The sequence below is a fragment of the Pan troglodytes genome, chromosome 7 (assembly GCF_028858775.2).
Source record: "Pan troglodytes isolate AG18354 chromosome 7, NHGRI_mPanTro3-v2.0_pri, whole genome shotgun sequence".
In the NCBI taxonomy this organism is placed as follows: Eukaryota; Metazoa; Chordata; class Mammalia; order Primates; family Hominidae; genus Pan; species Pan troglodytes.
Genome location: NC_072405.2, coordinates 9,990,896 through 10,007,500, shown reverse-complemented (window position 1 = coordinate 10,007,500; position 16,605 = coordinate 9,990,896). Strand labels below are relative to the sequence as shown.

Sequence of the window (16,605 nt, the reverse complement as noted above, 5' to 3'; positions counted from 1 at the left end):
AACAATAGAAACAGCCATACGAGCAGAGGGAGGTGTTCTTGCTTCTCTACCATTGAAGGCGAAGGTGCGCTGAAACCTCCAAGAAGAATTCGACTCAGACCTCATTGTTATTTTCTGACAAGCATGGAAGTTTCAAGACAAGATCCAATTATCTTAAATTGCTACAAATGGATCTTTAAATATCATAGTTGAAGGACAAGTTCACCCTGTTTGGGAAAGGCTTAATGAAAAGTTCATAACAAATTGTAAAAATCTAAATCCTACTCGAGTTCATTAACATTTGGTAGAGCAAACATATTAGCATATTACTAAATGCATACGATATGACACTGTAATAGTTTAGCAGTCCCCAAAACCAATAAACCGTGGAGGCTGTCTCAATAACAATAGTGTGCTGGTCGTGATGGACTCTCGAGTTGGACCTCCCAATTTCTGGTAGTGCACCCCACAGAAAATTGAGTCTGGCTGTCTCTGTCTGAACATTTGAAATAGAGCCTCGGTTGTCCTATCATAACATGGAGTAAAGACAGCTTAATTAAAAGGTCTGGGGCTTCTGGGAAGGCCAAGATGGGAGGATTTGCTTGAGCCCAGGAGTTCCAGACAAGCCTGGACAACACAGTGAGACCCCCATCTCTACAAAAATTAAATTAAAAAAATAAATAGCTGAGCGTGGTGGTGCCCATGCACTAAGGTGCTTGGGAGGCTGAGCAGAAGGATGTCTTGAACCCAGGAGGTCAGGGCTGCTGCTGGGAGCTACAGTTGTACCACTGCACCCTAGCCTGAGTGACAGAGCAAGACTCTGTCTACATAAACAACAACAAAAGGGCTGGTTTTAGTGGTACATGCATCATTTTATTTTCCTCACTTGAATTATCTCTAAAGGTTTTTCTACTTTTGGTTCAATTGACTAAATAGGTCCTGATTTATACTTTCATTGTTAGTTAACCCTGATTAAGCCTGCTTATGTGCAAGGGATGGCTTCTGTTTGAATCTAATGCACAAGCCTATGCAGTAGGAGCTATTATCAACCCATAACAGGGCCCAGAGACTTAGAAAATTGGCAAGTGCTGCCTGGCTCCTGTCTGGCAGAACCAGACCCTGGGTAGCCTACAGCCAGAATCCGTGTTCTTCCTCACTGTGCTTCACTGCCTCTTGTGGTTTACTGTGAATAAGGAAGGACTCGATGTTTGCCACTGCAGGCTGCAGCGAAGCACCCTGCACATCAGTGCTCACCTAGCACTCTTAACGCTTGCTTTGAATAGCTTTTCTAACACTTTCATTCTTACCTGTTCAAAACATATTTCAGCCTCTGATGATAGGTTGGGCTGGATAACCTTGTGAGTTCCTCCCTCCCCTGAGAGGCCATGATCTTCTGTGCTGAAGTGTTTCTGAATCTGAAGAGCAGAGATTTCAGTGGTGTAGTAAGAATATATAATGAGGGTGACCATTAACTTGTTTGCCAAACTGGAGTACTTTCATGAGTGAAAATGGACACGATCAATAACTGTGCTGAGACGGCAGGTGTAAACATGGGGCATAGGGTCACCCCATCGACACCAAGTTAAGGTCTAGTTTGTATGCACGTTTTAGTTTGTGGAAAGCCTCCAAATGCCCTGTGTAGTCAGCATTCTTACAGAGCTCATGAGCCCAACAAATTATGCAAGTAACTAAAAAAACAAATAAACTGAGCACTGCTATTGCAGTCCGAAGTCCTAGATTTTAATACCACACTACTTTGTCCCAGCTGATGGGCTTTGGTAAAGAAAATTGGTATTCCTTATTTCCTGATAGGCTCATGAGGCTTCTGGTAATTACTACTATGTAATTCTTGGGATTGATATGGAAAGAAAGGTAGAGAGATAGACAATTTATTTGATTGACACGCTTCTGCATTTATACTTTGTATACTGTGTATTTTTTCAAGAATGGTTCAGCTATACCTGTCAGGATGATAATAAAAATAACATTAATGGGTCGAGGCACAGTGGCTCACGCCTGTAATCCCAGCAATTTGGGAGGCTGGGGTGGGAGGATCACTTGAGGTCAGGAGTTTGAGATCAGTCTGGCCAACATGGCAAAACACTGTCTCTACTAAAAATACAAAAATTAGCGGGACATGGTGGCAGGCACCTGTAATCGCAGCTACTCGGGAGGCTGAGGGAGGAGAATCACTTGAACCTGGGAGGTAGAGGTAGCAGAGAGCCAGGATAGCGCCACTGCATTCCAACCTGGTCAACAGAGTAAGACTCCATGCCAACAACAACAACAAAAGTTAATGGGTAATTGGAGGAATCTAGAATGTTTTGGAATCCACGTTAAGCTTTTAGGTTTTTGTTTCAGGAGCATAAAGATGGAAAATTAAGCTTCTTAAGTGACTGGTCTATCCAGCCCTAAGCAGACACTCTCAACCATGTTCTTAGTGAAAATTAAGACTAAAAATAGTTTTTTGGTTTTTTTTGTTTGTTTTTGTTTGTTTTTTGTTTGTTTGTTTGGAGCACAGGAGTAATCTGCATAACTGAATTGATGTTCATTTTATTGTTTTTCCTTCTAGTTATCTCGTGTGGAAGCCTTTCCTTTCCCCCAAATGGCAACAAGATTGGAACGTTGACAGTTTATGGGGCCACAGCTATATTTACGTGCAACACCGGCTACACGCTTGTGGGATCTCATGTCAGAGAGTGCTTGGCAAATGGGCTCTGGAGCGGCAGCGAAACTCGATGTCTGGGTAAATTCATCTGTGTTCTGGCACTTACTTAATGCAGATAAACCTTAGAAATAGATTACAGCTGTGTAACACATATGACTTCTTGCTATAATGCCTTAAATCCTACCTGGGGTGGAAATGCTGCACTTCCCAGTGTGATTTTTTCTTTGAGTATCTACAGGGATTTGTTTTTAATCCGAGCAATGAATGAAAGTCATATATTGCCTTAAGTGCCATAAAGGCAATCTTGCAAGAGTGCTGAGAATGTACCTGCACTCAAATGCCATCATGGTTTTAGGACACACAAAAAGAATTTCAAAAATATTGTACATTTTATGTTTTTAAAAATTTAAAAATTATGTCAATGAATTGAAGTTATATTCATCCAAATTGACATAAGTACAGTGAATTATTTAAAATGCTATATGTCTACAATAATGTAGTCTTCTTTTTTCAAAAACTTAAAATATTCTGCATAATTTAAAAAATGGAATGAAAAATGTTTCCATTGGAAAATGCTTTGAATAAGTGTATGAAAAATCTTGAATAAGCAGTTTAAAGAACAACTATTACCAAAGAGTGATCTTAGTAGGTCTGCTGGTCATTTGTAAAATACCTTACTTGCCTTTGGTTCTTCTGAACCTTCTCCACGTTCTTCCTTTTTTTTTTTTTTTTTTTTTTAAATCGCTCAAAGCCATAGAAACTGGGAGCTTTAAGCTTCTGAATCTGCATGGGCAAAGATCACTTCAGGAACTAAGCCAGGCCCAGTAAACTTCAAATAGCAAAACCTGTTCTTCTTTTCATTTGGGAGAATTTGAAGAAACGAGATGAAAGGACGGTAGTAACCCTAGAGAAAAACCAACCACCAAAAGGAGGTTCTCACACTTGTCTGTGAAACATTATCTACTTATTTTAAATCACTGCAGGACTTACAGGAATGCTGCTTGGTTTCTCACACTCTTTCTCACTCTGTCGAGTGTATTATTGAATATATTTAGTGCATTATATATTATTGAACACAATTATATATATGAGTGTGTGCATATGTGTCGTTGGGTGTCCTCATTACAGTTTTCAGTAGACGATGACATTTCCTTGGACTATGTATGCTTCTTCATGTAGAGAGTCACAAGTCCTTCTAGGAGTTTCCATGCATTCCTAAATATCCTTCTGAAATTGGCTATGGAACAGCACTCTCCTTTAGGCACCTTTGATGTGGACAAGCTCTTCTGCCTGGAGCTTGGTCCTCTGAAGGATCCCAGTTTCACTGGGAGGGAGCTAGGTGGTCCAAGACACTCACGTCTGACAGTATGTACCACATCTCTGTTAGTAATTGTAAACATGAAAATTAACAGCAACTTACAGTTGATTGCTGCTCTACTGCTTACAAACATCCCTAATCTCATCCTTTTGGTCATTACCAATACAGGATGCAGGAAAGGCCTTCGTTGGTGCTTTGGGAGTTTAAGTGATACATTCAGTTTACATAACTGTTAAATGATGGGTCAGCTTGGGGATTATTGATCCCTGATAAGCCTTTATCTATCTTGTGTTATTCTTGTGTCTGAAAGTTAGGGTTTTGGAGTAGAAAGGATGAGATAAATGTTGAATAGTTGGCTGCCTGGAGATGCCCCCAAACATGCCTCAGTGCTATGCAATACATCTTAGCAGCTTTTGAAAGATGATTCACTCAGAAATGAGTCCATTTGCTCAGAGGAAAATAAGGAAGAAGAAAAATGCCCAGGTTATAATATATAAAACATTTGTGTTGTAGATATTGGATACAGCATATAAGGAATAATAAAATTGGAAGAGACATAGAGTATTTAAAGGGAAAAATAGAAAAAGATTAGAAATGACACATACATATGTACATACTAATGGATAAACCATGGGTAATTCATTTAGCACAAACATTTTGAAAGTTAATAAATATAGTTTTTGCAGCTACCACTGTAACTGAAAGGGTTGAGATTCATAACGTGTGAAGCATGGTAATGAAGCATATCCCTTTACCAAAGACATCTTTTGCTGGGGGGCGACAGCATGTGAAACTCAGCAAGAACATATGTCCACAAGAAACCATAAAGCTGCATGTGAGACTCAGAGGAAAATAGGGATGAGTGAGTAAAAAGGTAGGAGAACAGAGATGATATTGCTTGAGTAGATTGTATGACTCTAAGATAGATGAAGGGAACAGAGGCTGCAATCCTAAATCTACACAAATATTTAGTAGAGTAGCAAATGGATACCTCCATAATCCAAGTATCAACTAGGTGCCATATTTGGAGACAGATTATAAATGATGATATTTTTTGATGATTTAAAATGCACATGGCATTTGTGAGATTTATCTGATTAGAACGTACAGTAAGTGCTTATTCCTTCGACCTGCAGATAAGAAAGAAAGCATAGAGAAGTAAAGAATTTGCCCAACATCATAAAACCAAGAATACTATCATGCTAATTCAGACCAATAAGGAGGAGTGTGTTGTGTTAACTAGAAGTGAAATGAGCTCTGGAACCTGGATTAGTCCCCTCTGGAGGCGCATGCAAGGGGCAGGTGCAAGGGTCTTTGTGCCTTAGTTCTGCCTGGCTAATTGTGTCCTTCATCCTGTACTCCCAGGATGCTGACACGCTCTCGCCTATCAGTCTTGCTATTGCTTTTCTTCCATCTCTTAACTTGTTATTTGAATTAACCCTTTCCCTGTTTCCATGGTTACGGCTCTTTTGAAAATCACTTTGGGTTTCCACCAAGTTAAATGTCCTTGAGTAACCTTCTGGCTCATCTGGACCATGCCGGGGTAAACGAGATAGTTGTAGTGGGGAAATGACTGATACTAAAGACGCAGTTGGTAAGGAGATATATATATATATAATTTCACAAGACGCCATGTAAGTTTGGGTCCTTTTTTTTGTTTACTATTGTTATGAGATGGGTATTCATAAGTACTATTCAGAAGTGATTCTGAATCAAAATATACATATATATTCTGAAAACTGTGTCTATATAATCATGGCTTCAACTCTAAAAATGATGACCCCTTGACAAAACAAAACAACCCCCAAAACTATGACTTTAAAAAGCAAATCATCCAATCAGGAAAAAATGGGAAATTACCCAAACAAACAGAGACAGCTATACCAGATTTTCTGCAAGAAATTCAATTTTCAAGCAAAGCAACTGTCCCAGGACATGTTGAAGAGAATGCAATGCGTTTTTAAAGAGAGTGTCTGGAGGGACAAATCCACCACAAACTGGAAATGATGTGAAGGGTGAGGAACCCCAAGAGAGCTGCCTCAGTTATGCTTGAAACAAGAACCAAATTCATTCTTGAAACTGGTATGAAAATGGATGCTTATTCAGTTCTGTTTTTTTTTTTCATTAAGAAGCTTTTAAAAACTTTTTTAATTTTAATTTTTATGGATACATATTAGGTGTTTATATTTGTGGGGCACATGAGATTTTCGATACACACATACGGTGTGTAATAAGCACATCATGAAGAAGCTTTATTATGGAATACACAAGTTAGGAGTTTTTTTTTTATTTATTTAATTATGTTTGAGACAGGGTCTCACTGTGTTACCCAGGCTGGAGTGCAGTCGTGCAACAACAGCTCACTGCTACCTCGACCTCCTGGACTCAAGTGCTCCTCCCACCTCAGCCTCCTAAGTAGCTTGGACCACAGTGCACATCAGCATGCCCAGCTAACTATTTACAATTTGTTTTGTAGGTACAGGGTCTTCCTAAATTGCCCAGGCTGGTCACGAACTCCTGGGCTCAAGCAATCCTCCTGCCTTAGGTTCCCAAAGTGCTGGGATTATAGGCGGGACGTTTTTAAAATCAGAAACTGGCACGCCCCAAAGATAAGGAGCTTATAAAAGAGAACTTCAGAGTTCTCAATGAAGTTGTGTCTCCTGCCCAGGAGAATTTCATCCGAATCAGCTGAGGGGACTAAAAATCACACTGCTGAGTTACTGGCAGTGTTCTTGGTGAGATATTATGGAAAGGAAGAACCCTAGAGTGAAACTCATATCCAGTGTGATTGTTCTCACAACAGGAAAAGCAGGAAAAGAAGCTAGCTATCAAAAACCATAAATTGACTTGATGATATATAGAGCAGATACCCAAGCATATTCTTCATAAGTAACTTTGGAAATGTATTTTCACATAGAACTAATATAGTTTCCAAGACACCATGTGAGTTTGCATCCATTTTTTTTTGTTTACTATTGTTATGAGATGGGTATTCATAAGTACTATTCAGAAATGGTGTTTCTGAATCAAAAATTTTTATTCCTATCTTTGATCAGGGCATAGTTGAAAGAGTGAAAATAATATTGGATGATGGATTCAGGATCTCAAATTCTCATGATAGGACAAACAAAATAATATAATAGAAATTAATGTAAAATTTTTCTCAGAGTAGAAATAAAATAATTGCAATGTATATGAGGAGAAGAAATTCTGAGTTCATAGTGTACAGGCAGAGAACTTGGGAGTTTTGGGTAAGAGCAGGCTCATATGTGACAAGTGCTGCCATGTGATGCTCAGGCTGAGTCTTGTTAATAAGGTTCCTCCCATCCTCGGTTCGCCCAGGAATCCCATATCCAGAATCATGACTTCAGTTTTCTAATAGTTTAAGTGGGCTCTTGAGGAATTGCTATGCATTTATGGTGATGGATCTGGTACCTGTGAGCTTTGAGGACTGTTTGGAATTTTTTTTTTTTTTTTTCTGAGATGGAGTCTCAGTTGCCCAGGCTGAGTGCAGTGGTGTGATCTCAGCTCACTGCAACCTCCACCTCCTCCTGGGTTCAAGCAATTCTCCTGCCTCACCCTCCTGAGTAGCTGGGATTACAGGCACCCACCACCACACCTGGCTAATTTTTTGCATTTTTAGTAGAGACGGGGTTTTACCATGTTGGCCAGGCTGGTCTGGAACTCCTGACCTTGGGTGATCTGCCCACCTCGGCCTCCCAAAGTGCTGGGATTACAGGCGTGAGGCACCACACCAGGCTGGAAAAATTTTGATATTACTTTGACAGAGAGAAAAGTAACGTAGTCATTCATAACTATTTTCAAATATTTAAAATGCTATCAGGTGAAAGATGGAAGAAACTAGTTGTGGGAAATTGTTTTCCATATCAGTGCCAGCCCTGACTGATGGGTAGAGTCAGCATGAAGACCATGCTGAAATCTGTACATCTTAATCAGGAACATGTGGGTGGGAAAAAAGAAACAAACATAAAATTAATTGCATATATCTGCCAAGACAAGGCCCAGGGTTGATGCAGACATCATATGTGCATACTTCCATTCATGGGTTTGTAATAGCAGTGTATTTTTCTGTTCTCACGCTGCTGAGAAAGACATACCTGAGCCTGGGTAATTTATAAAGGAAAACAGTTTAATGGACTCACAGTTCCACCTGGCTGGGGAGGCTTCACAATCATGGTGGAAGGTAAAGGAGAAGCAAAGGCACATCTTACATGGTGACAGGCAAGAGAGTGTGTGCAGGGTTACTCCCGTTTATGAGACCATTGGATCTTGTGAGACTTATTTACTACCATGAGAACAGAAACTCCCGCCCCCATGATTCAATTATTTCTTCCTGTCCCCACCCTTGACAGGTGGGGATTATTACAATTTAAGGTGAGATTTGGGTGGGGACACAGCCAATCATATCCAGCAGGCACTGTGTACAGAGAAAGAGAGCTTTTGGAATCAGTATAAAAAATCCCCACATCCCCCTTCATTTGTGTATTTTTAAACAGGTGGATCTTCCCAACAAGACAACTAAGACTTTATGCAAAAGCAGGGTCCACTTTGGTTCTTTAGATTAACTTCCCTTGGGCTGTATACCCTAGGTGCAATATGTTTTCCATTTTGGTGCAAGATTTTTTGACAAAAGCATTTTTTTCCCCGAATTGTGGTTGAGATATTTTGTAGTTTATTTTTGGGGCTACTAGAAAGAATACTGTTTCCTCATATTGTGCTTCAGTTTCATTGCAACATGACTCATACTTCTGGCATGCTAGCTGTTTCCAGTGACTTCCAACACGGGAGAATATGCTGGAATCCTTTTTGAGTATTGCAGCTGGAGTCGCCAAGCACGGGAATGAATGAGCGTTGACAGACTGAGTCTTGAGAATGTCAACTATAGGACAGCTGTATTTAAGGAAAGAAAAGATGATTTTCTACACCTAATATTCAAGAACTCAATCCATGCTGTGTTTTAGGTCCCTGGTCTGGATTCTAAGAAGAACCTTGTGAGAAATTGGAGTGTGCATGTAAATATCATTGTAAATAGATTTTGAGCAAAGTAATGCACAGGTGCATCCGAGTACATTATTATAAAATTTAGCCCACCTTCATCAACACGATCCCTCCTGCGTTATTACTGGGATCTCCCAGAGTTCTGTAAATTGCGAAGGACCTGCTCTAATTTACCAACTGTACTGTGTAATGCTACACCTCTCCCCAGGCCACAGAATTAAGCACTGAGAATGCTGACCTGGTATCCACTCTCTCAGGCACCTGCTAATCCACCCAGGAAGTTTCTAATCTACATGATCCCTTAATTATTTTCTCCTGTTTATCTTCTCTGTGGTAGTTTGCTTAAACCAACAGAGAACACACAAACTAGGAAGAGGTTATAGTTTGTGGTCTAGGTTTCCTGTCACAGAATCCCACATTCATATTTTGAAAACATTTACATCATTTAGACTTTTCAGCACATAAGAAGCCATCCTCTCTCCACTATGTTACCTCTTCAATCTCTAGTATTCAAGATATTAGTGGTAGATTGAGTTATTTCCCACATAAAGGACATTATCATTTTTATTAGATTGTTTTGCTATTGTTTGAAATAAGTTTGCATTTATTGCGCTATTATAACCATGAGGAGATGAATTGTTCTGTAAATACAATATAATGGTTATTTATATGGCTAAAATAGCTAGATGACATGATTCAAAATACTGTTTTTAGACTGTAGTTGTTCATAGTTCTTAGATACTCAAGTTTAAATATATTCTTCAATTGCCTTCTATTTTGGAAAGATCCACATAAAATATTTAATAAAACAACTGGTTATGATAATGCTTATATCACAGCAGAGCAGAAAGATTAGCACTGCCTCCCCTGCCCCACCCCCATCTTTGCTCTACCATCTTAAGTGTAAAATATGTTCTGTATGTTAGTCAGGAAAACTCCCTATAGCAGTTCTCAGATTTTCCAAATGCATTGTCAGTGGCTAGGGAAAAACTAGCAAAATTCTCAGTGGTGGGTTTTTCTGTCATATTTCTGAATAGTATTTAATGATATTTTTCTTGTTCCTCAAGAACTATTGTGCAGCATTCAGAGGTTAATAAGATTGGTTCTTCTTTTATGAAATCTATACTCTAAGGAGTAAATAAGGTAAACACCAAGTAGCTTTAATAAAAAGTTGAGAACAAGCAGGATGCGGTGGCTCACGCCTGTAATCCCAGCACTTTGGGAGGCTGAGGTGGGCAGATTACGACGTCAGGAGTTCCAGACCAGCCTGGCCAACATAGTGAAACCTCATCTCTACTACTGGACATAATGGTGGGCACCAGTAATCCCAGCTTCTTGGGAAGCTGAGGCAGGGGAATCACGTGAACCCGGGAGGTGGAGGTTGCAGTGAGCCGAGATCATGGCATTACACTCCAGCCTGAGTGACAGAGCAAAATTTCATCTCAAAAAAAATAAGAAGTTGGGAATAGAATAATGGCAAAAGGGAAATATAGGCAAATTACTTGAGAAATCCAGGTGAGAGTGGGAGCAACCTAGAGGCTGATAGAAGAGTAGATGTGGGGGAAGCCACCCTGATTCTGGGTGGAATTCCAGCAAGCAGGCATGGGGTAAACCATTCCAGAAATCAAGAGCTGCAACCCTGGTGGCAACAGCATAGATGCGGAGTGCGGCCCAAGGAAGTCGGACTTGCCTGAAACAAGCAGGTGCTGGGGTCGAACTCTCGACGGCCGCCTGGTCATAAGAGCCTGGACTGATAGAGCCACCAGATGGTGGAAAAGATCTGATAACTCTGACACCCGCTCTAGGGCAGGTTTTGAGCTGAGTCCTGATGCACAGGGCATGGTGCTGCACTCAGAACTCACAGTCCAATAGGGGAAGTGCATAGGTACGAAAAATTAGAATGCCACCTGCTAAATCTAAAACAAAACACAGTAGAAGAGTAGGAGGCTGGGTGTTTTAAATAGGCAACACCAAAGACAGCCTCTCCTGTTGTAGGAGAAACCTGAAGTCAGGGAGATCTTTGCCTCCTGTATGAATGGGCAGCTCTTCCTTTGGGGTTTGTGGAAGATGCGCACCTGCGGTGGATTTGGACTCAGGTTTGAGGGACAGAAAGACGTGACACCGGCAGGCAAGACTGCAGACGAAGCTTTAGGACAATGAGGCAGGATAGGCCCAGGGAAGAAGGTGGAAATGGGGTATATTCAGGAACTCCATTGAGACAGGAACAGATAAAAAGAATGCTGAAAGCCCCAAAGACAGTCCAAATGATGGCCCTGGTTTGAGGTTTTCTTCAAACCAAACAGGTTTTAAAAAGCTGTCATTCACTAAGATGTGTGAAGCAGAGATCTGATCAAATGGATTTGTGGCAGAGGACTCGGGCCCGTGTTTGATGCTGTCACAAACAGCACAGAGTGTTGTATGCTCTGCAAGCCCAATACCTCCATGTTGGACAAATTCCACACACTCTCTGTGATACCATATGCATATCTATGCATGGGCTAAGTCGGTCAGCATTGCCCCTAGAAATTACATTTGGAGGGAAAAGAAAAACCACCTCATTTATCAATATTCAAATGTGTTTCTTTAGCATATGGAGATCTAGAGACTTCAATATGTCCGTTGATGTGTACTGCTAATAATAGTTTTTCCTGCCTATAAGTGAATCTGATCCACCTGACATTTTATGACCATTTGTTAATACTCAAGAAAAGTTTGCAAATTGGCTTTGGAATCTACTGCCCAAATAACTCTGACTTAGCCAAAGACCATGTTATTGCATAGAATGGATAGAATAAAGCATATTGTATTCCCCTACAGGCCCAGGATATTTGTAATGTATTTTATTTTCAGCAATAAGTACCAGTAATCACAAAGCAAATACTGAGGTTGAATATTTGGTTTATAGATTTTCTAAAAATGGATTCCGTTCTAATCCCCGGACCAATATTTAGTATTTGTCCTGCTACAAACCTGCACACTGAAGAGGTGAGCTTCAAGTAGGCCCCTCTAGGAGAAAAAGTGCGTGTGTGGGAGACCTGGTGAGAGGGGAGAGATCCTACAGCTCCAATGGAAGGAGCCGATTCCTCCCCAAAGAATGCAGGGCTCCAGGTCTGTCCTCTGTCATGGGAGACATTGTGGCAACATTCCCACTGGTATATGGGGTTTCTGCGGGAGAAGTGAAACAGTGGAACTTTATTACATTTCCAAATCAGGGAACCCATTTCCAAAATCACACAGGTCTAGGTACTTGTCGGAGACTCTCACCTTGCTGTACTTGCATGTGAGGTGTTCACTCTGCGTGCGTTATGATGTGAAGGTAAATCGGCCAACAAGTACCTCAGGTCTCTTTGAGGGTCCACCTTGCGTCAGTCACTCGGAAAGTCACCACTGACAATCAGTGTGGTGGTTTTAGGTTGCAAACCCCATGACTGCTTTCAGTAGCAAAAGCAAGTGCTGCAAAAACAGTGCGGATAGCTACACAAAGCCAAATCCTGTCTGCCAGTAAGATTCCTCCTCTAAAACACAGCTTTGTAGAACCACTTTCCAGAAAACACAGGTCACCCAGGGGGGCATGCTGGAGTTCTGAAGGAACCGGATTCGTTCAGGAGCCAGTTTCTGAGTGTTCAGTCTACTGGAAACGAACAAACAAAACAACCTTTTGTTCTCTCAGCAAGGTGTTTTATAACTTACACTAAAAGACCTGTGCAGTGGAATTTACATGGAACTCTAGAAACAAAGGCTTTGAGAGGCTGGCCTTGCGGAGGCCCCTGCTGTCCCGTGTTGAATTCTATAAACTGCAGGTGTGCGGCCTCCCCTGGTCTAAGGGTGGGCCACACTGTGCGGGTGATAATGGAGTGAGTGATTTTCCCTGTGTGTGTCCCTAATGAACCTCAGACTCAACTGACCTCACAAAGGGAATTCAGCCACTTTCTGCCCTCCTGACTGCTCTGGCACAAATGTAGTTTGCAGGGAAACCTTGACCAATCAAGAAATTAGGCCTTTCCTCCCTCTCGAGCCTTCTTCCTGACATTTTGCTTGCGACATACTCTATTTCTTTGCTATGAAAATGGACTCAATACTCCATCCATCTTGCTACCAGTCTCTGTGCTTTGTTCAAATGTTTGGTAGCTTTTATTTATTTCAAATCCAATTTTAGAGAAAGATTGTTAAAATAACTCCCCTTTTTCTATTTGAGACATTTTAAGCAAAATATAATAGCAGTTTATAATTACAAACAGTAACAAAGCTTTCTTTTTTTAAGTTTTTTTTCTTTTATTATTATACTTTAAGTTTTAGGGTACATGTGCACATTGTGCAGGTTGGTTACATATGTATACATGTGCCATGCTGGTGCGCTGCACCCACTAACTCGTCATCTAGCATTAGGTATATCTCCCAATGCTATCCCTTCCCCCTCCCCCCTCCCCACCACAGTCCCCAGAGTGTGATATTCCCCTTCCTGTGTCCATGTGATCTCACTGTTCAGTTCCCACCTATGAGTGAGAATATGTGGTGTTTGGTTTTTTGTTCTTGCGATAGTTTACTGAGAATGATGATTTCCAATTTCATCCATGTCCCTACGAAGGACATGAACTCATCATTTTTTATGGCTGCATAGTATTCCATGGTGTATATGTGCCACATTTTCTTAATCCAGTCTATCATTGTTGGACATTTGGGTTGGTTCCAAGTCTTTGCTATTGTGAATAATGCCGCAATAAACATATGTGTGCATGTGTCTTTATAGCAGCATGATTTATAGTCCTTTGGGTATATACCCAGTAACGGGATGGCTGGGTCAAATGGTATTTCTACTTCTAGATCCCTGAGGAATCGCCACACTGACTTCCACAATGGTTGAACTAGTTTACAGTCCCACCAACAGTGTAGTGTTCCTATTTCTCCACATCCTCTCCAGCACCTGTTGTTTCCTGACTTTTTAATGATCGCCATTCTAACTGGTGTGAGATGGTATCTCATTGTGGTTTCGATTTGCATTTCTCTGATGGCCAGTGATGATGAGCATTTTTTCATGTGTCTTTTGGCTGCATAAATGTCTTCTTTTGAGAAGTGTCTGTTCATGTCCTTCGCCCACTTTTTGATGGGGTTGTTTGTTTTTTTCTTGTAAATTTGTTTGAGTTCATCGTAGATTCTGGATATTAGCCCTTTGTCAGATGAGTAGGTTGCAAAAATTTTCTTCCATTTTGTAGGTTGCCTGTTCACTCTGATGGTAGTTTATTTTGCTGTGCAGAAGCTCTTTAGTTTAATTAGATCCCATTTGTCAATTTTGTCTTTTGTTACCATTGCTTTTGGTGTTTTAGACATGAAGTCCTTGCCCATGCCTATGTCCTGAATGGTAATGCCTAGGTTTTCTTCTAGGATTTTTATGGTTTTAGGTCTAATGTTTAAGTCTTTAATCCATCTTGAATTGATTTTTGTGTAAGCTGTAAGGAAGGGATCCAGTTTCAGCTTTCTACATATGGCTAGCCAGTTTTCCCAGCACCATTTATTAAATAGGGAATCCTTCCCCCATTGCTTTTTTTTCTCAGGTTTGTCAAAGATAAGATAGTTATAGATATGTGGCATTATTTCTGAGGGCTCTGTTCTGTTCCATTGATCTATATCTCTGCTTTGGTACCAGTACCATGCTGTTTTGGTTACTGTAGCCTTGTAATATAGTTTGAAGTCAGGTAGTGTGATGCCTCCAGCTTTCTTCTTTTGGCTTAGGATTGACTTGGTGATTCGGGCTCTTTTTTGGTTCCATATGAACTTTAAAGTAGTTTTTTCCAATTCTGTGAAGAAAGGCATTGGTAGCTTGATGGGGATGGCATTGAATCTATAAATTATCTTGGGCAGTATGGCCATTTTCACGATACTGATTCTTCCTACCCATGAGCATGGAATGTTCTTCCATTTGTTTGTATCCTCTTTTATTTCCTTGAGCAGTGCTTTGTAGTTCTCCTTGAAGAGGTCCTTCACATCCCTTGTAAATTGGATTCCTAGGTATTTTATTCTCTTTGAAGCAATTGTGAATGGGAGTTCACTCATGATTTGGCTCTCTGTTTGTCTGTTGTTGGTGTATAAGAATGCTTGTGATTTTTGTACATTGATTTAGTATCCTGAGACTTTGCTGAAGTTGCTTATCAGCTTAAGGAGATTTTGGGCTGAGACAATGGGGTTTTCTAGATATACAATCATGTCGTCTGCCAACAGGGGCAATTTGACTTCCTCTTTTCCTAATTGAATACCCTTTATTTCCTTCTCCTGCCTAATTGCCCTGGCCAGAACTTCCAACACTATGTTGAATAGGAGTGGTGAGAGAGGGCATCCCTGTCTTGTGCCAGTTTTCAAAGGGAATGCTTCCAGTTTTTGCCCATTCAGTATGATATTGGCTGTGGGTTTATCATAGATAGCTCTTATTATTTTGAGATACATCCCATTAATACCTAATTTATTGAGAGTTTTTAGCATGAAGCGTTGTTGAATTTTGTCAAAGGCCTTTTCTGCATCTATTGAGATAATCATGTGGTTTTTGTCTTTGGCTCTGTTTATATGCTGGATTACATTTATTGATTTGCGTATATTGAACCAGCCTTGCATCCCAGGGATGAAGCCCACTTGATCATGGTGGATAAGCTTTTTGATGTGTTGCTGGATTCATTTTCCCAGTATTTTATTGAGGATTTTTGCATCAATGTTCATCAAGGATATTGGTCTAAAATTGTCTTTTTTGGTTGTGTTTCTGCCCAGCTTTGGTATCAGAATGATGCTGGCCTCATAAAATGAGTTAGGGAGGTTTCCGTCTTTTTCTATTAATTGGAATAGTTTCAGAAGGAATGGTACCAGTTCCTCCTTGGAGTAACAAAGCTTTCATCAGACACAGAATAGAGTAGACTGAAAAGCTAGTGATTTTCAAAGCTTATGGTACGGAAACTCTTTGTAACTCAGGAAAGACGCTCAAATTCCTGGGTCCCACCCAGTGTACTGCACAGTCCATACGTATAACACCTCAATGGTTCTGAAGTTTTACGGTATTATTGTTATTGTTTTTATTATCTTTTGAGACAGAGTCTTGCTCTGTCGTCCAGGCTGGAGTGCATTGGTGCAATCTTGGCTCACTGCAACCTCTGCCTCCTGGGTTCAAGCAATTCCTCTGCCTCAGCCTCCCGAGCAGCTGGGACTACAGGCATGTGCCACCTCGCTCAGCTAATTTTTGTATTTTTAGTAGAGATGGGCTTTCACCATGTTGGCCAGGCTGGTCTCAAACTCCTGACCTCAGGTGATCCACCTACCTCAGCATCCCAAAGTGCTGGGAGTACAGGCATGAGCCACTGCGCCTGGCCACGGTATTCTTATTCCAATGACATATTTTGTAGAACAGTGTGTAAAACAGAGTCACTGGAGCAGACCATTGCATTCTTGGTTCCGTTACTGGTTCTCTCAACCATTTTAAGTGGTTGGTGAATTACCCTGTCCACAGTCATACCTGTTCTCAGCATGGAGAAAATGAAGAATTAAAATGTAAAATTCATGAAGTGTGGTAGTAATTGAATTGTTAATTCGTGCTTGAGCTAAAAGCAAATTCTGCAATTCCATGAGGATATATTTACATTGTCTATCT

General features: G+C 40.7%; 1 protein-coding gene across 3 annotated transcripts in view; it reads left to right on the top strand.

The window, feature by feature from the left end:
- CSMD1 (CUB and Sushi multiple domains 1) overlaps positions 1–16,605 on the top strand; it is a 2,064,385-nt gene that overhangs the window by 1,980,471 nt on the left and 67,309 nt on the right. For all 3 annotated transcript variants that reach the window (XM_054657204.2, XM_016960221.4, XM_054657205.2), the window contains one exon: positions 2,552–2,725. In XM_054657204.2, coding sequence (XP_054513179.1) covers positions 2,552–2,725 — 174 coding nt within the window. The remainder of the gene's footprint in view (positions 1–2,551; positions 2,726–16,605) is intronic.